We start from the raw sequence: 25,402 nt of genomic DNA, 5'->3' as shown, positions 1-25,402 counted from the left end.
TGAGCTGCTTCAGCTAAGCCCAAGAAACCCTTTAATGGTATCTACTGTCAGAAGTTGAGCTGGCATTTTTTTCCCTCCTCCTGAGTATATGGCCACCCCTGGAATAATCCAGTTAACTCCCCTAGTGTCTTTATGGCATCTTGTGCAATTTATCCTTTTTCAACGTTAGCTGTTTTGGACTAGCTTTGCAACATTGACTTGTAATCAGAGCAGTGCCTTAACGGAAGAACACTCTTGGAGTCTTTAATCTATCCTCTTGTCTCCTTGGGTCAGAGGCCAATTCAGGTTGTCTCTCTGTTATTTAAAGAGAGCCAGTCACTCCTGTTACCGTCTCCCTGTTTGCAGGCTAAACTTGGCTTATTTTACTTGTGTGTGTAGGAATAGTATGTGTGTGTATTGGGTGCAGAGAGATGGTACATGCAGATCGAAAACAAGAGAATCTAATGCTACATGATATTAGCTCACTAAACAGAGCCTAGTAAACCTTCACTCTTGTCTTCTAAGCCAATGGTTTCTTTTTTTAAAAGTTGCTTATTAGTGGAGGTAAGATTTGCACATTTGGACTTAGACAAGAAAGTAATTTTGACAGCAAATTTTCTGTTTGTGGAAAGATAGCATGGAACAACTTTGGCCACTGCTCTAGATTTATATTACCAGTAATCTTCTGTTCTTAAGGAAATCATTTGCAAATCTAACTATACACTTATTTATTTACTTCCCTTGCTTCATGCTCTCCTGAAGCTAAGAGTCGATGTCTTTCAGGGTGGGTTAGCCAATTTTTCCTTGTTTGACCAGACCACAATAAAGTGGGGTCTGGGAACTTTGGAAGACGTCAGCGTGGAAGAGCTAGAGTAAAGGCACAGAAGTGTACTCAGTGTCCACGTGTAGGCATCAGACTGAAAATGTGCATGTATGTGCAAAGCGACATGTAAATCAATGAACAAAATGTATATACGTGTAATTTTTCACCTCTCGAGTTTTACACCATAATGCAGTTTCCATGAGTCATAAAAAGAAAATAAAAATAATGGTAAAGACTAGTACCTGATATAGAGGTATATTGATCTGCTTAAGGAGAGCTTTCACTGCCATCTGGAGCTCGTAGAAGAACAATTGCATGGGGCAGTCAGAAGTATGATCCACACTTTCCATAGATTCAGAGCCAGAAAGCTTTTGGACCCATTCCCACTCCTCTCTGTATGTTGAGTCAAGTTAAAATTAGAAATACAACAAAAGTTCAGAACACAGCTCAGAACATTTTCAGTGTATATGTCCAGAACCTGAATAACCAATTTTTGGTGGTTAAAACTTGATGCAGTTCATGAAATTTGAACTTTTTGCCACCCAAAGAGAGCTTAAAATGAGTTCTTTTCAAGTTTATTTCACCTATCAAACCACATATACCTCAGAACAGCAGGTCTGATTTGTAATGAATCAGTTTTTGAGATTGGAGCTTTGAAATATTTTGAAATAAGTTTTCTTTCCCTGAAGATCCCCTGTAAGTTCGAAGACCCTACATTCTACCACAGGGGCATCTGCTGGTTAATTCAGCAGTTGGGTAACCGCAGGACTCTGCTCCAACTCAGGCAAGAACCACACGGCACATTTCAACCCTGGCCTGTTGTAATCGTGGGCACTATTTTGGTTTCCTTCCCTTTCCAAAAGCTTGAGGAGAATCACAAACAGGAACACCAGGCAATTCCAATAAAAGGAACCAGGGGCCACACATCCCTGATCTTGTCCTCTTTTCAAACCAGTCATCTGTGTCTTTATTCTGCACGCTCTACCATCCTTCCCGATGAACTTTTTCAAATGTTCTGCAAAAAGGAAGGGGAAAGAAGGGAGGTGGGGGGAAAGCACATCCAATTTGTCCCCCAAAAGCTGCTCTTCGAAAGGATCTTGAAAAGATCAAGGGAAATACCTCTTGGGCAGCACTGCTTCTGTAAGGTGTTTTAGCACAAGTCTCTAAACAGATTCATTTGGCCTATTTGCTCCTGACGGCAAGGAGAAGCAATGTGCTCTCGGGAGCAGGCTAGGGAGGAAAGGAAAGCCCTGTTGTTCTGGGATGGAAAGAGAGGAGGTGCTAACGTGTTTTCCACCCTCGTGAAAATCCTCTGAGGGCTCTCCCTGATGGGTTATAGTCACTGGGGCTCCAAGCTATGAGCCAGAAAATGAAATTGATTGTGACATAAGCTTTGCATCAGAATACACGCTCTTTTAACCAGCTCCCCTCTTAGAAAAGTTTCTGTTTTCATGATATCAGTTTCATTTCAATTCCCACACTGGAAAAGACTATGGAAAAATATACCCTTTGTCTCCATAAGAGGGAAAAAAAATGAAAATTAAATCCCACTTCAATCTGGGCATACTGTTGGCTTCACAAATAACTGAAATCTTTGAGAACCTGCTTGGGAACTGTATCTTTTCTTCCATCACTGATACCAAACTAGATGAGGGATTCTGACTAGCATAAGTATGCACAAAATCTAAAGGACCACATTGCTAAAATAGTATCTGTAATCAAATTAGAAAATAAATTACCAGGAGGATTACCATTAAACATCTACCACTAACTAATCAGTTTAGCCTTTAAGGATGAGGGCGATGGAACTGGCACAGTGAAGGCTACTGGAATCTTTTGTAGAAATGAAACTTGGGTCCTTGGCACATGGAAATTAGTTGGTACAACCACTAAAAGATAGAATCTAAACCTTGAAGACACAAATCTAGAAAATGGATGAAAGTAACCGTTGCAGAATCCACCCGCAAATGAGCCTCTTGGGAAGGCCGGAGATAACTACTGCTGATTGTAGAAGTGGCCACCAGATGGCAGACTTAAAGTCTGGGTGTGTGTGATAAGGGAAAGGAGAATATGGCAGCTGGCGAGTGCTCTAAAGACCTCATGTGTCATCCTCATCGCCTTCACTGTCAGCAAGGAATATTTAGTATATACTGTGAGACACTACAGTTAATAAGTCCTTCGCACTTTAGGGACCAGATTTTAAATGATCAAATTAGAGTCTCCTTTGTTTAAGGAAATTTGTAGGTGCAATTAGGATGATCTCAATTGTCACTGAAGCCTGACAAAGCCTTTTCCAAGTTCTTTTTCTTTTCTTATCTAGTCTTTGCATGTTGAGCACAATTCAGTTCATTTTAGTAGACTTTCAGAGGGCTACTAGAGGGCTAGTTGTAAAGCTGGGTCAGATTACCAAGATTGGGTAGCTTTTCCAAAGTTAACAGGGCAATTCACCATAATGCCAAACCATAGAGAAGTTTTCAGAAACTCAGGCCTTGTTATGTCTTTTCTTCCCTAGAAAACCATGTAGAGCATAGGAAACATACGGAGTCCTTAGGTCAGGGGATTAGGAGTGGGAAGAATGAGAGTAGGGAGGGTCCTTTAAGATTAGGGGGAAATCAGTTACTCTCCTAGAACCCATTCACACAAGTGATTTTTTAAAAATATGACTTTTTAGGTTATGGAGAAAAGATTTTGGAAATAGAAGTGTTGAAAGAAAAGGGCATCTGTTCACTAACCTGAATGTCAGTGGCTGCAGAGAGGAAAGTGAAAGGAGAGCATCCTGTTTAAATGGGTGCACTGCTTATCCTAATGTTAAAACCGAGCTATGCCTTTAACGGTAATGTGGGAGACCTGGCTCTGATCCCTGGGTTGGGAAGATCCCCAGGAGAAGGCCGTGGCAACCCTCTCCAGTCTTCTTGCCTGGAGAATTCCATGGACAGAATTCCAGGAACTATAGCCTGACGGGCTTACCCTAATGTTAAAACCAAGCGATGCCTTTGCCCCAGTGTGCTGGCCCCTGAAGGCGTCTCATCATAAAGACTTCACCCGCAGTCACATTTCAGATTCCTTCTGGCACATCAAACCCATCCCTTCAACCATTGTTTCATCATAAGAAAAACCCAAACTTATAGCTTACTTGGAAATGTTATAGTTTTCACGGATCTTCACATGACAGAGAATGTTAGGCAGCTTTTGGGTAACAAGAACTTTGATCTGGTCCACAGAGCTACACAGCTTTAGGTAACCCAGATATAATCCAGGAGAGAGACGCTGATGACTCCTTTTGTGATAGGAAAGAATATCCTGTAGGATGAAAAATAAAACAAAAAATACAGTAAAAGATAATCTCTTTTTGTTTCTTAGGTACACTGTGTCATGAGTTAAAGGAGCTCTGGCTAAGTGATTAGTTAGAAAACTTGGATATCACCATCATGACTGTTGAGAATGTATTGTGGGTACAGCCATCTTAACCTTCAGGAGAATTAGCCTCCAAGTCAGGTAGGCAGTCAGTAATATTTTCTGCATGCTTATTTTCCTCAGATTTCTGCTCCACAAGTAGATGTGTGAGTTGTGATTTGGAATGGGCTGGTGGTGGTAGAAGAAGGTACTAAAGAAAAATAGAATTCATAATTTCTATCCTTGGAGTGTTTATTGTTTAGCTGGGGCATAACTGTAAGTGTAAAAACTGATAAAGCAGTATAGAAAAGCCTCATTATTTCAGGACAATTGGTGTCAGGAAAAGGGTCAAAGTTTTATAGTAAGTAGGAAAAAAGGAGAATTTGACTGATTATCTTGAAAAATGAAACAAATAATAGCAATATATCTTATTAACACTTGAGTTATAATTGGTCACTCCTAAATTATGTGATAGCTGGAATGTGCTTCCTAATATTTGACTTTCACACTGTGATCATGAACAGGATAATTTTTGCAAAAGGATTTGAAGGCTCCATATATTTTTTTCCCCTCTGGCATAAAAAACTGATCTTCAAGTCAGTCTCTTACATGATCCTTGTTCCTTGTGTGTACTTCAGTTGTTAACGGGCCTGCCTTTGCTAGATTCTCAGTTGTCAGTGACCCTTATGGCAGATAGTGAAGAGGGCCTAAAAAGCCTGTTGATGAAAGTGAAAGAGGAGAGTGAAAAAGTTGGCTTAAAGCTCAACATTCAGAAAATGAAGATCATGGCATCTGGTCCCATCACTTCATGAGAAATAGATGGGGAAACAGTGGAAACAGTGTCAGATTTTATTTTTTGGGGGCTCCAAAATCACTGCAGATGGTGATTGTAGCCATGAAATTAAAAGACACTTACTCCTTGGGAGGAAAGTTATGACCAACCTAGATAGCATATTCAAAAGCAGAGACATTACTTTGCCAACAAAGGTCCATCTAGTCAAGGCTATGGTTTTTCCTGTGGTCATGTATGGATGTGAGAGTTGGACTGTGAAGAAAGCTGAGCACCGAAGAATTGATGCTTTTGAACTGTGGTGTTGGAGAAGACTCTTGAGAGTCCCTTGGACTGCAAGGAGATCCAACCAGTCCATTCTGAAGGAGATCAGCCCTGGGATTTCTTTGGAAGGAATGATGCTAAAGCTGAAACTCCAGTACTTTGGCCACCTTATGCGAAGAGTTGACTCCTTGGAAAAGTCTCTGATGCTGGGAGGGATTGGGGGCAGGAGGAGAAGGGGACGACAGAGGATGAGATGGCTGGATGGCATCACAGACTCGATGGACGTGAGTCTGAGTGAACTCCGGGAGTTGGTGATGGACAGGGAGGCCTGGCGTGCTGCAATTCACGGGGTTGCAAAGAGTCAGACACAACTGAGCGACTGAACTGAACTGAACTGATGCATGTTATTTGATTAGGTCTCCTTGTCTTCATCAGCTTCACAAAATTTTGTAACTTTTACAAGATTTTAAAGTTTATCTTGTAATAGATTTGCGCTGAATTTGCCTTGAATTGCCAATTGTCCCATCACACTGTTCCGTAGGCAGCAGAGACCGAATGAAGTTGGGGCAGCAAGAAGTGCCAGCTTACTAAGGTTGTGACTTTTGCTTCTCTACACGACTGCAGGGACTCAGATAATAAACATTTGGTGATATAGATGCTCCCTTTCCCCCTCCATCAGTAGGTAAGACTTTGTATACATTTGAGCAGTGTGGTGGTGAAATAAAATAGGCATGATGACTCAGGAAACTTATTCTAAGAGAAGGATTCCTATATGCCAGAGTTTAGCCTGTTTTCAAAGGGGGTAAAAAAGGAGGGAATCAATGCTACCTCTAGGAAGGCAAAAAAGAAGAGGAAAAGAAAAGTATTTAGAATGGTGTAGAATTCAGTATGGAACAGAAATGTATGAAGGAGTGACCCCTCCTCTGTAGATGAACCATTTGTAACATCTAACATGGGCTTCCCTCCTGCCTGCAGTGCAGGAAACCTGAGTTCAATCCCTAGGTTGGGAAGATTCCCTGGAGAAGGGAATGGCTACGTACTCCATTATTCTTGCAGTGAGAATAACATATGTCATTTTGTATTGTCTTCTTTGTCACATCCTTATCAAGCATACTGAGATTCAGGTCCTATAGGAGACACTGGGGTTTCAGGTGAACCTGATATAATCCCTACTTTTAAAGAGGTTAAGAAAAACAGGTAAGGAAAGGAATGATTACAATATACTGAAACCCGCTTATAATAGAGGCAATGTAGGCATACAGAGGAAGGAGTATTTAACTTATATTTTTCTTATGTTGTTTGGTTGAACTAGATTATTAAATTAATGGCAGGGCTTTTTTTTTTTTTTTTTTAATTGCAGTTTCTTTAGTACCCAGTATTATTTCTGCATATAACAGGTATGCCACATGTGGCAATCAGGCCTTATCTTTAAAACAGAATGTATGTCGTTCTAAATTCCATATATATTTCTCCATCTATTAGTGGAGGATGCATGTTGATGTATGGCAAAACCAATACAATATTGTAAAGTAAAAAAAAAAAAAACAGAATGTATGAGAAAAGCAGAAGAGGGACAAAATAAGAATGATCACAATTGGGAGGAGGACGTACCTAGCATTATCGGAAAGCAAATAGATAACTTTTATGATATATGGCAAAAAATAGACTTGAAAAATTTAACTTCATGATTAAGAAGGAAGGAACTCTTATATCAGGTGATTGATAGGCTGAATGTTTTCATCTTGTCTCTTCAGAGCTGATCGCAGATAGTTAACTAGAGGAAGTTCAGTCAAGGTGAAATACTGAGACATGAACAGGTAATCAAAGAGAAAGAAACATTAATGAGAGAAGGAAAAATGGAAGTACTCACATCAGCAGAATTTGATGACATGCACCCTAGGGGTACTTTGTGTACAACATGTGGCCACAGACCATTTTTGAGAAGTAACTGAGAACTGGAAAAGTCCCTAAAGACTGGAAAAGGGCAAATATGCCTATCTTTGAAATAGGAAGGGGAGAAACACAGAATGACCCTGGTAATTAAAGACCACCAACTTATTGATCTTTGGGAAGAATGAGAGTGAGCTATCAAGCAATCAATTTGCAGTCACTAGGAGACCCTGAGACACTACATAGGCGTCAACCTGGTTTTGTGATGGGCAAATCGTATGGACAACTCTAATTTCTAATAGCAAAAGAACAGAATCCATAGACCAGGGAGATGTCTCCAGTATAATCTGTAAGCTGAACACCAGGGTTGAAGATTTGTGGGTGATGGGATATTATGGCGATAGCAGGACATATTGAGTGATGCGCAGTGGAGACTGGTCTTGAGAGCCAGTCTGTTCAGCATATTTATTGATGTCCCAGACAAATAAAGAATGTGTATATCAAATTTGTGGGTCCCAAATTTGGTGTGGTTTTGATTTTCTGGAAAATAGTAATAAAGCTCTGAATGACCCTATGCATTGGAAAAATAAGCCTATCATAATTAGGGTTGAAACTTAATAAGAAAATGTGCTTGTAAAGACCCAAACCCAAGAGTAAAAATATAGGATGGGTATGGGTATAAGAAAAAACATGGGGTCAGAACTGACCACAAATAGAAAGTGAGTTGGGAACATACTGTGGTTATGTAAAAAACAATGTCACTCTGGGATGGAGTAATTCACTCTTCCATTCAGTTTTGTGATGACTATTACTGAGCATCTACTATATGTTTTCCTGCCTTCACATAGTCATTTATCCTTCGTTAGTCAGAATGTTTTCGGAGTCTGTGAAATGCATGAGAAGAGAAAGAGATGTCCTATTCACATGATCTGAGGTACATTAGAACGGCCTCCTGAGTGAGTGAGTGCAACTCGCTCAGTCGTGTCCGACTCTTTGCGACCTCATGGACTATACAGTCCATGGAATTCTCCAGGCCAGAATACTGGAGTGGGTAGCCTTTCCCTTCTCCAGGGGATCTTCCCAACCCAGGGATCGAACCCAGCTCTCCCACCTTGCAGGCGGATTCTTTACCAGCTGAGCCACCAGGGAAGCCAGAAAGGCCTCCTAAGCCAAGTCAGATAGATGCCTGTGGGTTTATGTATTGCCTGCTTTGACCTCTAATCTCCATTTCTAGTCTCTACTTCCACTACAGTCCTCTTGAGTCTCTTACCTCCAACCAAAATGGATTGTTTTTCCCTTCCTCATATATAGCCTAATCTCTCTTCTTTGATTCTTTATTGGTTCATGAATTCACTCATTCTGCCAACTTTCACTGAGTACCTAGAGAAGAAAATGGCAACCTACTCCTGTATTCTTGCCTGGAAAATCCCATGGATAGAGGAGCCTGGTGGGCTACAGTCCATGGGGTGGCAAAGAGTCGGACACGACTGAGCACACACTACTACTTCTGGGTATCAGGCGTTATGCTAGGATGTCAATGACATCAAGGTCAATAGGACATGATCCTTCCTTTCACGGAACTCGTATTTCGGTTTGTGAGAGTGACATGTAAATTTTTCTTAGCCTGGTGTGATGAAGGTTGTGTAATGTGCATTGTGGACGCAAGGGAGGGTGGGATCTACTTTTCCAGCTTCCACCCTCGTTTCTTTTTTAACCATGCCCTCTATTTAATTACCTATTTAATTTCTTCCCTCCTCCCTTCTTTTCTGTCTTCCTTTCTTCTTCCCTCCCTCTCATCTTCTGCTTTTTTTTCTAACTGCCCTCCCCCCGCCGTCCTTCTCTTTTTTTCTCTACCTTGTGAACTTACACTTCACGGCTCAGCCAAATGTCACCTCTTCTACAAAGCCTTCCCTGATATTTCCAGGTAGAATTAATAGTCACTTTGTCTGTGTTTTCATAGTACACTGTTTGTGCTGCTATCAGGCTCTGGTTTAATTCTGCCTTGTATTACCTTGATTTGTTTACATGTCTGTCTCCCTCCCTTGACTGAACTCCTTGAAAGCAAGGACCTTGACTTAATCATTTGTTTTTTCTATAGCACCTAGAAGAGTTCCTGGCACATAGTTGGTGCTGAAAAAAATGTTTATTAAATATGAAGTGAGAGGCCCAGACGTAGTAAGGGTCTGGGGCTGGACCTTGGGGAGAGAACATGTGGTGCTGGTACAGAGGAGGGGCTACTCATCTTCTCTTCATTGACCAGATAGCCTCAGAGCTTGTTAGAGGAGCAACATTAGTTGCTTGTCCATTAACTTTTGTTTGGTTGGATAAGGCCTGGAAGCTGAATTGTCCAGGGTTAGCAGAGGTCATAAAATGGTGGCCGGTGGCCCAAGATTATACAGGCTGCCAAGAATGTAAAGTTTCTGAATTATTTTCTAACTTTAAAAAAATAAAGAAATTTAATCCAAAATTCTGGACTTTTGACTTCTCTTTAAAAATTGAAAAAGATTTCAACATTGGGACCACTTTCTTCCACTGCAATTAGCTGCGGCTGAATAGGGCTGTTCTTCAGATGAGACAAGGGCTCTCCAGATAACCTTAGTCTTTATTACTTCCACTTTTTTATATTGAGATATAACTCATATACTGTGAAATTCACCCTTTTAAAGTATGAAATTCAGTGGTTTTTTAAAGTCACAGAGTTGTGCAACCATCAGCACTATCTAATTCCAGATTATTTTAATCATTCCAGAAAGAATCCTTGCATTAATTAGCTGTCATTCCACAGTCCCTCCTCTTTCTGCCTCTGGAACCACTCATCTACTTTCTGTCTCTATGGATTTGCCTGCATTGGGTATTTAATTGTGTAGCATTTTGTGGCTGGCTTTTTCTAACTTAGCATAATGCTTTCATCCACGTGAGCATGGATCAGTACTTCATTCATTTTATGGCTGAATAATATTCCATTGTATGAATTACCACTTTTGTTTATATCCATTTATCAGTTACTGGACGTTTAGTTTTATCCACTCTTTGGCTGTTGTGAATACTTCTGCTCTGAACACTGAGGAACAAGTTTTTGTGTGACCCCAGTTGTTTCTTATTCCCAGTCCAGTTGACTCATTTCCATTAATCTTGCTGATTTCAGTAGTGTTAAACCCCTATGATAGGTGATCCTAGGAGGCACAGCAGGAATGTTCAGGAAAATAGCAGAAAAGGACAGAAGAGATAGTTGGTCCTGAGCACCTCAGGTGTAAAAAGAAGATACTGGGTGTCTTCAGGTGCAGGAAATGCCTAAGGAGAACAAGAGAAGGAAAGCAGGGATAGGAGGAAGATACAGGCAAGCTTCATCATAGCTTCTCTAGGACCACAGTTTTAAAAAGGGTCTAGAGAAAAAGAGGGGGACGGTGAGTAAAGCATCCCTGCAGATGGGAAGGGCACCAGGCTAGGAGTCAGAAGACTTGGGTCCTAGGCCCACAGGCTCATTTTTGGCTGGTATGACCTTGGTGAGTTACTTCCCTGAAATCCATAGCTTCATTTATGAATTGGACACAGTTTTCCCACTCAACCTCACTAGGTTTTCATGAGGGTCAAATAGATGTGACAAAGTGTTATAAACTTTAAAGTACAAGCGTGAGAGATTAATCTTCAGAAAAAAACTTCACCGGTGAAGTTTCTAGTTATTGAAGTGATCCCTGAAGATTATGGTCAGAGAAACTCAGCACCCGAGAGAGGCCTTTCTGATGGAAGTACAGATGACCCTTAAACAACATGAGTTTGTATTGTGTGAGTCTACTTATCAATGGATTTCAGTAAATATGCAAATATACATGTGTAGGATAATGTATACATTTGTATTGTACAAGACTTGTATTGAAGTGGATAGCCTATCCTTACATAGGCATAAGGTGAGGAATATTTAATGTAAAATTAGTAATGTTTTAGCTTTCTTACTGGTTTATAATTTTGCTTTCAAAGAATTACATTACCATATAGTATATTTTGTCTCTCATATTTGGAGAAACTGCCTATAAGCCTATCATCACATTAGATTTTTTTTAAAGTAACAATGTTTCCTATATTGTATTATGAATGTGACTGTAATACTGTATGCCATAAAAGTTTCATGACCATTCATAGCCTATAGGCTAAGCTGCTGCTGCTAAGTCACTTCAGTCGTGTCCCACTCTGTGCGACCCCATAGACAACAGCCACCAGGCTCCCCCATCCCTGGAATTCTCCAGGCAAGAATACTGGAGTGGGGTGCCATTGCCTTCTCCGATAGGATAGGCTACTGTGAAACAATTGGATTGATTCAGTTCAGTTCAGTCGCTCAGTCGTGTCCGACTGTTTGTGACCCCATGAACTGCAGCACGCCAGGCCTCCCTGTCCATCACAAACTCCCGGAGTTCACTCAGACTCAAGTCCATCGAGTCAGTGATGCCATCCAGCCATCTCATCCTCTGTCATCCCCTTCTCCTCCTGCCCCCAATCTCTCCCAGCATCAGAGTCTTTTCCAATGAGTCAACTCTTCACATGAGGTGGCCAAAGTGCTGGAGTTTCAGCTTCAGCAACATTGGATTGATTAGGCTACCACAAAGCAATCATACTGCTGCTTCTTTATTATCAATGTGTGAATTATTATACTTAATAAATAAATATGAATTTCTTTTTCACATTATCTTTTCATTTTTGATGTCTAGCAAGGACAGGAAAGCCTGGCCTGCTGCAGTCCATGGGGTCGCAAAGAGTCGGACATGACTAAGCAACTGAACATCAACAGTTTGTAATGGGCATAACATCTACAGTGTTTTGTATAAGACAGTGTTTTGATAGGTACTGACAGATGGAGGTTTCATCTTGTAAAGAGATGATATCAATTTACGATATCGATAAATACAGTATAGTACTGCAAGTGTATTTTCTTTTCCTTATGATTTTCTTAATAGCATTTTCCTTTCTCAATCTTATTATAAGAATATACTAGATAATACATATAAAATATGTGTTAATCAATTATTTATGTTATTGGTAAAGCTTCTGGTCAGTGATATGGTATTAATAGTTAAATTTTGGAAGTTATATGTGAATTCATTGCTGGAGGTGGGCTTATCAGCACCCCTAACTCCTGTGATGTTTGTTCAAGGGTCAGCTGTGCGTTCATCGCCAGTTACTTTGCTCAGGGGGATTCTAACTTGTCTGTACTAACTCCCTTTTCCTTCCCAGGAAACTGTGGGAAGGGTTTCTCTTTCACTTCCAGATACATGAGAGAGGCCTGTTATGAAGGTCTAATACTTGAGAGGGTCGGGAATTTGAATGGGTTAGACCCTGGAAGTTCCCTGGGGCCCTAAAGGATTAGTACATTAGTTGTGGGTCCAGATTGTGTTAAAGCCCTTATTTGTTTTGAAAATTCCATTGTGGATCAGATAGTCTTTATTTTTAGTTTAAATTTATACAGTTTTTCCTTACTTCTATGTAAAGGAGAGGAAGTAGTGAAATACTCCAAGGGTTGAATGAACCAGTACTTAAGGTCTCCTGGGAGAGTAGGGATGAGGAGGAGATGAACTGGGTGTGCCCCGAGGAGAACCTAGTATTGGTTGGATTTTTCTGAGTAGAGAAATAATAAAAATAACTAACAGCTCATCTATTTAGAATACTAAAAGATGATGCTGTTAAAGTGCTGCACTCAGTATGTCAGCAAATTTTCAAAACTCAACAGTGGCCATATGACTGGAAAAGGTCATTTTTCATTCCAATCCCAAAGAAGGACAGTGACAAAGAACGTTCAAACTACCATACAATTGTGATCATTTCACAAGCTAGTAAGGTTATGTTTTAAAATCCTTCAACCTAGGCTTCAGTAGTATGTGAACCAAGATCTTTCAGATGTACAAGCTGGGTTTCAAATAGGCAGAGGAACTAGAGATCAAATAGCCAATATTCATTGGATTATAGGAAAAAAACAAAGGAATTCCAGAAAAACATCTACTTCTGTTTCATTGACTGTGTTAAAACCTTTGATTGTGTGGATCACAATAAACTGGAAAATTCTTGAGAGATGGGAATACCAGACAGACCTGTCTCCTGAGAAACTTGTATTCAGGTCAAGAAGCAATGGTTGGAGCCGGACATGGAACAATAGACTGGTTCAAAATTGGGAAAGGTGTACGACAAGGCTGTCTATTGTCACCCTGTGTATTTAACTTGTATGCAGAGTACATGATTGGAAATGCCGGACTGGACGGCTCACAAGCTGTAATCAAGATTGCCAGGAGAAATATCAACAACAATATGCAGATGATACCACTCTAATGGCAGAAATTGAAGAGGAACTAAAAAGTCTTCTGAGGGTGAAAGAAGAAAGTGAAAAAGAGGACAGTAAAAAAGCTGACTTAAAACCCAACTTTAGAAAAGCTAAGATCATGGCATCTAATGCCAATCACTTCATAGCAAATAAAAGGGGAAAAAGTGGAAACAATGGCAGATTTTATTTCCTTGGGCTCAAAAATCGCTGCAGATGGTGACTGCAGCCATAAAATTAAACGGCACTTGCTCCTTGGAAGGAAAGCTATGACAAACCTAGACAGTGTATTAAAAAGCAGAGATATCAATTTGCCAACAAAGGTCCATACAGTCAAAGCTTTGGCTTTTTCAATAGTCATGTACGGATGTGAGAGTTGGACCGTAAAGGAAGGGAGTGCTGAAGAATTGATGCTTTTGAATTGTGGTGCTGGAGAAGACTCTTGAGAGTCCCTTGGACTGCAAGGAGATCAAACCAATCAATCCTAAAGGAAATCAATCCTGAATATTTATTGGAGGGACTGATGCTGAAGCTCCAATACTTTGGCCACCTGATACGAAGAGCTGACTCATTGAAAAAGACCCTGATGCTGGGAAAGAGAGAAGGCCAAAGGAGAAGGGGGTGACAGAGGATGAGACAGTTGGATAGCATCGCCAACTTAATGGACATGAATTTGAGCAAACTCCAGGAGACAGTGAGGGACAGGGAAGCCTGGCATGCTGTAGTCTGTGGGGTCACCAAGAGTCACACACAACTTAGCGACTGATGAATAACAACAACAACAGCATTTGCTAAGCATTCACTTTGTGCTGTTCTTCTAATGCTTTATATATTTAACTCATTTAATCCTCATTAGAGACCCGTGAAGTTGGTTTTATTTTCAGATGAGGAAGGACAGGAGGTAAGAAATTAAATAACTTGTTCTAGTGAGAAGGCAATGGCACCCCACTCCAGTACTCTTGCCTGGAAAATCCCATGGGCAGAGGAGCCTGGTGAGCTGCAGTCCATGGGGTCGCTAAGAGTCAGACACGACTGAGCGACTTCATTTTCATTTTTCACTTTCATGCATTGGAGAAGGAAATGGAAACCCACTCCAGTGTTCTTGCCTGGAGAGTCCCAGGGACGGGGGAGCCTGGTGGGCTGCCGTCTATGGGGTCGCACAGAGTCGGACACGACTGAAGTGACTTAGCAGCAGCAGCAGCAGCAGTGACATAAAGAGGAACGGTGGAGTCAAGACTCATCCTGTCAGCCTTATTCCATAGCAGTGCCTCAGAATGTGGTGTGATGAAACAGAAAGCAGCTCAGGCTTCCAATCAGAAGGCTTAGTGGTCATCACTCTAGTGACCCTAAGAAAAAAGAATGGTCTGTGGCCTGTAGTTGTGGGAATTATCCAGCCTGCTTTGGTCAATACCATGATCTATCTCTATGTTGAATTGGTGGGGCTACCTCCTAACGTAATTAAATGTTAAGTCTAAGAGTGATTACCCTAGGGATTTTATTCACCCACTTCCTCTTTAGTGTGAGACCTGTGTGGGAAGGAGGGGAGAGAGAAAAAGTAGGAGGAGGAAAAAAGAGAAGTAGGGGGTGGGTGGGAATGACATCAAGCAGGAATGTGCCAGTCAGCGGGGGTAAATTTTCCACTTGGATCCGTGTGGAAACCTGATCTTGCCTCTATTTTTGGTCTCCTTCTCTAACAACTTTTTGCCAGATTGGAATTTTTCTGCACCTGTAACACATTTTTAATGTAATAAGTCTAGGAGAAACCAGGTATTATATCATGCTGGGGCCTGTGATGTGTTTCGTTTTCTAGGAGCAAGGTAGCCCAGACTCCAGTTTATCCCTATAAGGGATTAGTGTATTAGTCACCCTGTAAAAGCCCAATTTATTATGATTTTTAAAATGTTTCTTTTAGCACTTACTTATAAAAGGTGAAAGGGGAACCACGAATGTGTCTGTGTTCCCTGCTCCCACCTACACACACACACACACACACACACACACACACACACACACCATCACCCTCTATAAATTTCATATGAACCCAAATTCCATGAAACCAAATCCAGAGGTATTGGCTTTGACCAGTTAGCTTACCTTTGCTGTGATGGACTTTATCCTGATCTGGGCCAGAGGAGCATAGAAAGATGAGATTATTGTACTAGCCACCCCTCGGTGGAGGATGGCCCTAAGTCAGCAGGCTAGGGGTTTAGCTGTTTAGGGTGATCATGTGGGGTTACTGGGTCAAGGCTTAGGTTTGGCTTGTGAGATTGAGCCCTTTCCCATTATTCCAGATTGGCCGTCTTGTGGATATATGCCATTGGTTATGTATGCCTTAAGGCAGTTGTTTCTCCTAGCTTTACCACACGACTGGAGAGCACTACAGAACTCGTTCTCATCACTGGGTTTAAAAGAAGGAAAAAACAAAACAAAACCACAGCTTGAAGCCCATGTTCACATAAGAACGTGTGAGGGCACTTCCCTGGTGGTTCAGGGGTTAAGAACCTGCCTTATAATGCAGGGGATGTGGGTTTGATCCCTGGTCAGGGAGCTGACACCCCACAAGCCGTTAGGGCAACTAGAGAGCTTGCGCCCTGCAGTGAAGACCCAGCACGACAAAAAAGAAAAGAGAGTGTGTGTGAGAGAGAGATAGAACACCCGAGGCGGTGGGGTGGCATGGAGCGAGCACGGAACTTGGAGCACAAGATGCAGGTCTGCATTCCAGCTCTGCCGTCCAGGTGAGAAACTGGATCTCAGCTGCCTGGTGTTCGCATCTCCGTGACTATTTAGTTCTCTATCCCGTCCCCTACTCACCAAAATCCTAACTCCTGCCCCCAAATGTGATGTTATAACAGCAGGAAGAAGCCTGCTTCCAACAGAAGATCTGAATTCAGATTTCAGCTCTGCCATTTTCTAGCTGTATGTTTAGGGGCAAATCCAAGTTTGATGGGGCCTGAAAATAACTCCATTTTTGATGCTTTCCTTAAGGAAAAGAATAGAAAATTATAAATATGAAGTTGTTTGGGCCTTTGAAGGGGCTTGTAGAAGTGAAGAACTTAAGGATGTTTCTGAATCTTTCCTATGTGTGGAATGCAAACAATGATATGTCTCTGGACCTCTTCGTTCCATTACTGCATATGTAAATGGCTCTTGGTATATTTCACTAGAGCCTCAGTTAAGTGAGTTTGGAACTTTAAATGTTTTAGGAAATTGAAAAGACTACATACCTGGATGGTTATCAGTAAAATGTCTAAGGCCGTTGGCTCCTCAGGTGTTGAGAGAGACTTCCTCTGGCTTTGCAGTTTCGAGATCTGCATCCATTTTCCACTGAAAAATGAATAGAGCATCTCCACTTCTCTGATGGTGACTATGAGGATGTTTCCATGTCGATCTTTAATGGGTTCATAGTAAACTCTTCCCAAGTTGTGTGTCCCAAGTAAATTCTAGAAACGAACAGATTTCTGGTAGCTTTGATCATGTGCAAACAAAGCGACATAACTGCAACAGAAGGTGTTTCTGAGAAGCTGTTTTGTTGTTGTTAAGCAGATTTAAACTTAGAATATGTAGCATCATAGAAATGTACTTAGCAGAAGCTCAAAGAAAATGTCTTTACCATAAGCCTGCGAAGATTATAGCAAGAGGCACAAAAATTATGTTTTTTTAAGCAAATTTAATGTCTGTAAATATCTCTTACCCACATAGACACACCAGCACATAAACCTCAGTTACCAGCACTTGAAGAGAATCCCAGATGTTTTAAAGAAAAATGCCTGATATTTCAAGTATGCTACTTGTGGAGTTTTCAGGAGATCTACGGTAAGCTGGTATGAAGTGGGGTTGTTCAAAATGAAGAAGTGAATTGACAATGTAGCACATTGTACAGGTCCCCAAATGACTGCACATTCCCTTCAAGATACTTTAATTGGAAGATTGGCCTGGTTTGACTTATCTGCATTTCAGAGAGTTCTATTTATTTAAAATTTTGTTGAAATTGTTTGTGAGCTGGGTCAACAAGGTAGACAATACTTTTAGAAAGGTAAGAAGAGAAGGATGCCACATTAAATTTTGGAGAGGCCCAGGCAGATGTTATTAAAATAAGCAATTTTACAAATATGCAAAGTTTAGACATTTTTAACTTAGAGCAGTGGATGAATAGGATAAAATCCCCCTTTCCTTTGAATATCTATGGTTTTTTTTTTTAAATTATTAATCATCTCAGAGCTTAGCTGTGATTTTTGTGAGCTCACATAAGTGCTGACAAGATAGCCTGTTAGCAGGAGAGCAAAAGTAGAACTGGAATTTGTATAAGTAATTAGGATGACCTAAAAATGAATGAGCCAGCTGATCAGTATCCACATTTACAAAACCGTTGGCATGATCCTCATAGGTAGGCACTGTGTCTTTTTCTTCTTCTTAATTTACAAGGACAGAATGCATATTGAGAAATAAGAAATTTCATAAATAATTATTGACATTATAAAAATTTATTTGGCAGGCTTACTATTTTAAAAAATGGCCTAACTACTCAGTCAGATTATTGCTTTCCAACAATTAACTTCTATATCATAGGGAAATATTTGGGTAAGGCTCTTACTACAGCCTTATATATAAAGCAGTTTGCTGCAAGGTCATACTGGCTTAATCAGCAATGGCATGGTGGTAAACCAGCCATCAAAAAAAAAAAAAGTCCTGATATATAGAATATGCCAATTTTTGTGGTGTAAATACTCTTGCAATATTTTATTTCACGTTACCAAAAGTTTGATAGCAGGCTTTGAACAGTTCTGACTACTTAACAGTTGGCTCTTCTAAGTGAGGACAAGTTGACTCTAGCACATTACTGCTGTTAAGTCTTTAGTTATCCTGGTGTTGAGTTTCAGGCTGGCTGCTGTTCATTAACACTTAGACTTTTGAAAAATGACTTACTCTTTCTGGCCCCGAGCTTCATCAGCTAAAATTAAGAGTCCTTATAGCTCAGACATCCCTTATGCTAATCCTTACCTTAGAGAGTGATGGATTAAATCAAGCAATGTATGAGAAACTATTTTGTACACTCTCAAGCTTGATACAGGTAGGTAGGGTATAGGCTTTCTTTACTGCTCCCACTGGAAAACAACACTTACTTATTTTTAAGATTCATCTCAGGTTTCACCTTCTCTGGGAGGACTTTCTCAACTCTCATAGGTAGAATTTAGCATCTCCTCTTTTGTCCCCTACTGTTTCTGGTACCAACTTGTATCTTAGCATGACCCTGGCTCTCCTGTGGATTGATGTAAATGTCGTGAGATCCATCTCTGTTTCTCTGGGTTCCTTGCACAGTGCCTGGTACGTAGTAATAGCTCAAGAAATTTTTGTTGTCTGAATTCACGTATCATCATTAGGACACTGGAAAATATGATTTGCTTTGGATCCAAGTGGGTGGGTAGACATTGAATGAGATGGTCATTTCATTTAGGCAGAGTTATTATCATTGGTCCACTCTTAGCTTTGGATGTGTTGACTAAGGGATTAAACAGAAAGTGCTAAAAATCTTTCTGAAATTCTATGTTGATAGTTAATTGAATTACATAGTTAGCTCTGGGAAGAGCCCAACGTGAAAGAAGAATATCCTTGTGAAAGTAAATTGCAGCCATATCCTAAGGGGACAAACGTGGGGTTCTTTAGAGCCTGAAGGAAAAACAGACCATTTAATACCTGTCGTGCTATGCAGTCAAGATTAGGAGATCTGGGAGCCCTGAGGAGTCTACATGGTGAAGAGAGATAAAAGCCATATGATGGTTCACCAGCAAGCGTCTAGGGTGTAACCACAGCACATCGCAGGGCTGTCAGTAAGCCCTAGACAGATGCACAACACTTAAAGATCTGTATTCAGTTTGGAGTGCCACGGGAAGTTGAAGGAAGTCTGGAATAAGATATGAAGGCCTGGAAAACAATAAAATTGGGGGAAAATCCTTTTGCCCCCACCTTGAAAAATGAAAAAGACATAATATTCATGAATTGTTACCTGGCTTTAGCTCATTAACACTTATTTCTAAAAGCTGTGAAGGAATCTAAAAAATAATTGTAGAAATAAATTTATTTACAAAACAGAAATGGAGTCACAGATGTAGGGAGCAAACTTATAGTTACCGAGGTGGAAAAGATAGGGAGAGATAAATTGGGAGATTGGGATTGGCATTGGCATGTACACACTTCTATATATAAAAATAGATAACTAATAAAGACAAGACCTAGAATATGGCACAGAGAACTCCACTCAATATTTTTTAATGATCTATATAGGAAAAGAATCTGAAAAAAGACTGGATATATGTAAGTATATAACTGGTTCTCTTTGTTGTACACTTGAAACTAACTCAACGTTTTAAATCAACTGTACTCCAATAAAAATTTAAAAAATAAAATAAATGAATTCACAACAATAAAAGCTGTAGAGGAGGGAAGTTTAATATAACCCAATCTATAATGTCAGATTATTATATTTTGAGGATAAGTAGTTGGGACATCTCTCAATGTAGGAGGAAGGTACACCTCTGCCTTTTGGGGCCTCTGCCATTTTCCTAAAAGTAGGGAAAAAACATTGTGGGGTCTTGGTCACTTACAGGCTTTCTAATCTTTCTTCTTCTTTTTTTTTTAATCCAAATGTTGGCAGATATGTATCTCTCCTGCTCAGGTAGTATTCATATTTTTTGTGTGCGTGCTCAGTTACTGGGTCACATCTAACTCTTTGTGATCCCATGGACTGTAGCCTGCCAAGCTCCTCTGTCTATGGAATTTTCCAGGCAAGAATACGAGAGAACGTTGCCATTTCCTACTCCAGGGGATCTTCCCAACCCAAGGACTGAACCTGCGTCTCTTGTGTCTCCTGCACTGGCAGGTGGATTCTTTACCACTGTGACCTTCAGTTCAGTTCAGTCACTCAGTCGTGTCTGACTCTTTGCCACCCCATGAATCACAGCACGCCAGGCCTCCCTGTCCATCACCAACTCCCGGAGTTCACTCAGACTCACGTCCATCGAGTCAGTGATACCATCCAGCCATCTCATCCTCTGTCGTCCCCTTCTCCTCCTGCCCCCAATCCCTCCCAGCATCAGAGTCTTTTCCAATGAGTCAACTCTTCCCATGAGGTGGCCAAAGTACTGGAGTTTCAGCTTTAGCATCATTCCTTCCAAAGAAATCCCAGGGCTGATCTCCTTCAGAATGGACTGGTTGGATCTCCTTGCAGTCCAAGGCACTCTCAAGAGTCTTCTCCAACACCACAGTTTAAAAGCATCAATTCTTCAGCACTCAGCTTTCTTCACAGTCCAACTCTCACATCCATACATGACCACAGGAAAAACCATAGGCTTGACTAGATGGACCTTTGTTGGCAAAGTAATGTCTCTGTTTTTGAATATGCCATCTAGGTTGGTCATAACTTTTCTTCCAAGGAGTAAGCATCTTTTAATTTCATGGCTGCAGTCACCATCTGCAGTGATTTTGGAGCCCAAAAAAATACAGTCTGCCACTGTTTCCACTGTTTCCCCATCTATTTCCCATGAAGTGATGGGACCAGATGCCATGATCTTCGTTTTCTGAATGTTGAGTTTTAAGCCAACTTTTTTAGTCTCCTCTTTCACCTTCATCAAGAGGCTTTTTAGTTCCTCTTCACTTTCTGCCATAAGGGTGCTGTCATCTGCATATCTGAGGTTATTGATATTTCTCCCGGCAATCTTGATTCCAGCTTGTGCTTCTTCCAGCCCAGCATTTCTCATGATGTACTCTGCATATAAATTAAATAAGCAGAGTGACAATATACAGCCTTGACGTACTCCTTTTCCTATTTGGAACCAGTCATTGTTCCATGTCCAGTTCTAACTGTTGCTTCCTGACCTGCATATAGGTTTCTCAAGAGGCAGGTCAGGTGGTCTGGTATTCCCATCTCTTTCAGAATGTTTCACAGTTTATTGTGATCCACACAGTCAAAGGCTTTGGCATAGTCAATAAAGCAGAAATAGATGTTTTTCTGGAACTCTCTTGCTTTTTCCATGATCCAGTGGATGTTGGCAATTTGGTGTCTGTGACTTTACCTTCTTCCAAATAAAGTTTCCTGGGTCAGGAACATCTGCTGGAGAAGGGCTAGGCTACCCACTCCAGTATTCTTGGGCTTCCTTTGTGGCTCAGTTGGTAAAGAATCCGCCTGCAATGTGGGAGACCTGGGTTCAGACCCTGGGTTGGGAAGATCCCCTGGAGAAGGGAAAGGCTACCCACTCCAGTATTTTGACCTGGAGAATTCCATGGACTGTATAGTCCATGGGATCACAAAGAGTTGGACACGACTGAGTGACTTTTTCACTTCACTTCATTACTAAATAGACTCCAAATGATGCAGAACAGACTTTCACTTTTTCTTTTTAGACTATAATGTAGATAATTTGTTCTTTTCAAAATTTTTGTTTGTTTTTTGTAAAATGAATACACGATAAGATGATGAAACAGTGGGAAAAAACGCAGGCTGTGGAGTCGTATATGTCAGAGTTTATATCCATACTCTGCTATTTCGTATTTGTGGAACCCTGGGCAAGTTATTTTCCTTTTTTAGGCCTCAGTTTTATCCTGTGTTAAGTGAATGCCAATAATAGTACTTTCACATTATGGTGTGGTGACGATAATGAGCTATAGTTTGTAAAGAACTTAGCACAGTGCCTGGCATTTACTCTGTTAGGGAAACGAAAGTTGTTGTTTTGTGATTGTTATTTATTATCATGTATTAAAGAGCCTCCCTATAGAGTACAAACTGGAAAATAAGGCTCAGAAGGCACAGCGGTTTGCATGTGCTATGATGACGGATTCACAGACCCCTGAGGGGGAGAAAAATGGCAAGGAAGACCTGTGCGTACCATGGTCAAATGTCTGGGCCGCTCTCGAGAAAATGGAAGTCATGGAATGACATGGTCAGGACCTTTTATTGGCTACTCTGGCAGGAGTATGGAGAATGGATTGGAGGGTGTGAAGACTGGAAGCAGGAGGATGACTTTGGAAGCTTTTGATATACGTGGGGTAATGAGGCAGTGATAGTGATGCTGGAAATGGGAGGAGATTAAAATGAGATACATCATAGGTGAAGCAACAGGGTTTATGTATGGCTGATGCCAGTCAAGCTATTTAAGAATGCTGTTTCTCAGAACACTGTAAGAAATGTTAGCTTAGTAAGGAGACCTAAAATATTACATACAAATCTCCCCAAATTTATACTTCTTCCTATTTTGTGAAGTTTTTCCTGTGCCCTGTCACCCCCTGCTCTCCCCAAAAGAGTGGCTTCAGTAAGTCCAGACATTTTCACTTAAAGATCAGTAAGGAACTTGGGCAATATTTCCTACAAAAAAAAGATGAAAGTGACTTCTATTATTTCAGTAGTCAGCGCTTTGGCCTGTGGCGCTGCAAGGGGTAACTATTTTGAATGCTCAAAGGCACTGGTCACTGTGAGGGGCTAGAGAACTATCCAGCTGTTAACTATGGCAATCTATGGTAAACTATGGTAATCCCTTTTCCCTTTGGTCAGATAGAGTATCCTCAAATGTGATTTTAGGGGTACAGAGGTTGGACTGATACATACATTTATCTAGGAAGTAGGTAAAGAGGATCTGCCATGTGCCACACATGGTGGATATAGTGATAACCAAGACAGAGATGTGCTCTCAGGGACTCACAGTCCAAGTTGACACTGACCAAAAATGATATGAATAATTAACAGATGGGATTCTGGTCACCATTCTGAATGAAGAATACAAGGTGCTCTGCGAGTGATTCACTTAATTGGGAGATCAGAGAAAGGCTCCCTGAGGAAGTATAAAAATGAAGCTGAATAAAGCAATTATCCTTCAATAAAAAATAAATTAATTTTAAAAAATGAAGCTGAGATCTGAAGGATATGTAGGAATTAGTGAGACAAAGAAGCAGAAGCAGATTCTAATCGGAGGAAATAGCATTCAAGCTAGCAAAGGAGACTGAGCCAGACCAGAGAGTTGGAAAAATATGGAAAGTGTGGAGTCATGAAAGCCAAGTGATGTGACAGTTTAAAATTTTAAAATGAATAAGACCATTGTATCAAATGCTACTGAGATGTCAGCTTCAAAGAGGATTTAAAAGTGTCTATCGGATATAGTGAAACTGAAATCATTGGAGGGATGGATGCAAGTTTTTTAGGGGCCAGTACCACACCACCCCACCCTTATGGCAGAAAGTGAAGAGGAACTCAAAAGCATCTTGATGAACGTGAAAGTGGAGAGTGAAAAAGTTGGCTTAAAGCTCAACATTCAGAAAACGAAGATCATGGCATCCGGTTCCATCACTTCATGGGAAATAGATGGGGAAACAGTGGAAACAGTGTCAGATTTTATTTTTCTGGGCTCCAAAATCACTGCAGATGGTGACTGCAGCCATGAAATTAAGACACTTACTCCTTGGAAGAAAAGGTATTACCAATCTAGTTAGCATATTCAAAAGCAGAGACATTACTTTGCCAACAAAGGTTTGTCTAGTCAAGGCTATGGTTTTTCCTGTGGTCATGTATGGATGCGAGAGTTGGACTGTGAAGAAGGCTGAGTGCTGAAGAATTGATGCTTTTGAACTGTGGTGTTAGAGAAGACTCTTGAGAGTGCCTTGGACTGCAAGGAGATCCAACCAGTCCATTCTGAAGGAGATCAGCCCTGGGATTTCTTTGGAAGGAATGATGCTAAAGCTGAAACTCCAGTACTTTGGCCACCTCATGGGAAGAGTTGACTCATTGGAAAAGACTCTGATTCTGGGAGGGATTGGGGGCAGGAGGAGAAGGGGACGGCAGAGGATGAGATGGCTGGATGGCATCAATGACTCGATGGACATGAGTCTGAGTGAACTCTGGGAGTTGGTGATGGACAGGGAAGCCTGGCATGCTGCGATTCATGGGGTCGCAAAGAGTCAGAGACGACTGAGTGACTGATCTGATCTGACCACACAGTTTGGGGGCCCTCTTTAAGATAAAGAATAAAAAAATTACAAACATGAAGATTAGGTATAAAAGTCACTTTAAAAAAATAAAAGTGAATATTTTAGACTGAGAAAGAAAATCTCCCCCAATACTGGAGTATTTGGAATTTTTGATCTGGGATTTCTTTAGGCATGCATGCATACTCAGTCTCTCGGTTGTGTCCAACTCTTTGTGACCCTATGGACTATAGCCCACCAGACACCTCTGTTCATGGAATTCTATAGGCAAGAATACTGGAGTGGGTTGCCATTTCCTTCACCAGGGGATCTTCCCAACCCAAGGATTCAATGCTGTGTCTTCTGCATTGGCAGGCAGATTTTTACCACCGAGCCACCTAGGAAGCCCTTTCTTTAGGTAGTTTACCAGAAATGCTTGCTGGTTGTAACTCAGCTTCCCCTCCCTAAACACTCCACAATTCCCACACCCACAGGGGATCATGCAAGTGAGGGACCCTGAAGCTCAAGATTTATGAACGTCATCTGCCTCTGATTATTGGTGGCCTGAGAGAGCAGTTTGGTAGGCATGACGTTAGCAAAATCAGGGAGAGAGCTTGGAACTAAAGGGGAAGTGAGGACATGAATGGAGAAAGAGAATGCTGGCTACTCTTTCAAGTTTGGGTCTAAGGAGGAGAAGAGTGATTGTGGTTGAAGAAGGGAGGGAAGAACTGAGATCTAGAGCACATATGAGAGATGAGCCTTTGGTAAGAGGAGTGAGGCTTTGTCTGTTGGAATGGGGAGAAGAAAGAGGAAGAGTACAAGGAGGCTTTGCAATTTGGTCATAGACAAATAATTATTTCCCATTTATTTTCTTAAAGAGTTATACAGTAAACTATATCCCGATGTGGGGATGGAAAGTGTGGGGAAGGGGAGGGGATGTGGTAGAATGAAGAAGGTTTCAAATAGTTGCCTTGTAATTTGGGAAAGTGAATTTAGTAGAGAAATGGAACGTGATCAGTAGGTA

General features: G+C 41.0%; 1 protein-coding gene across 5 annotated transcripts in view; it reads right to left on the bottom strand.

The window, feature by feature from the left end:
• The window catches only part of ANKFN1 (ankyrin repeat and fibronectin type III domain containing 1), a 486,838-nt gene that overhangs the window by 42,205 nt on the left and 419,231 nt on the right, over nucleotides 1-25,402 (bottom strand). For all 5 annotated transcript variants that reach the window (XM_070772500.1, XM_070772498.1, XM_070772499.1 and 2 more), the window contains 3 exons: nucleotides 16,662-16,877; nucleotides 3,936-4,102; nucleotides 1,045-1,195 (listed from right to left, as the gene is read on the bottom strand). In XM_070772500.1, the coding sequence (XP_070628601.1) occupies nucleotides 1,045-1,195; nucleotides 3,936-4,102; nucleotides 16,662-16,877 (534 nt within the window). The remainder of the gene's footprint in view (nucleotides 1-1,044; nucleotides 1,196-3,935; nucleotides 4,103-16,661; nucleotides 16,878-25,402) is intronic.

This window comes from Bos indicus, chromosome 19, assembly GCF_029378745.1.
Source record: "Bos indicus isolate NIAB-ARS_2022 breed Sahiwal x Tharparkar chromosome 19, NIAB-ARS_B.indTharparkar_mat_pri_1.0, whole genome shotgun sequence".
In the NCBI taxonomy this organism is placed as follows: domain Eukaryota; kingdom Metazoa; phylum Chordata; class Mammalia; order Artiodactyla; family Bovidae; genus Bos; species Bos indicus.
The sequence above is the reverse complement of the archived record's forward strand: the minus strand, read 5'-3'. Positions and strand labels throughout refer to the sequence as shown.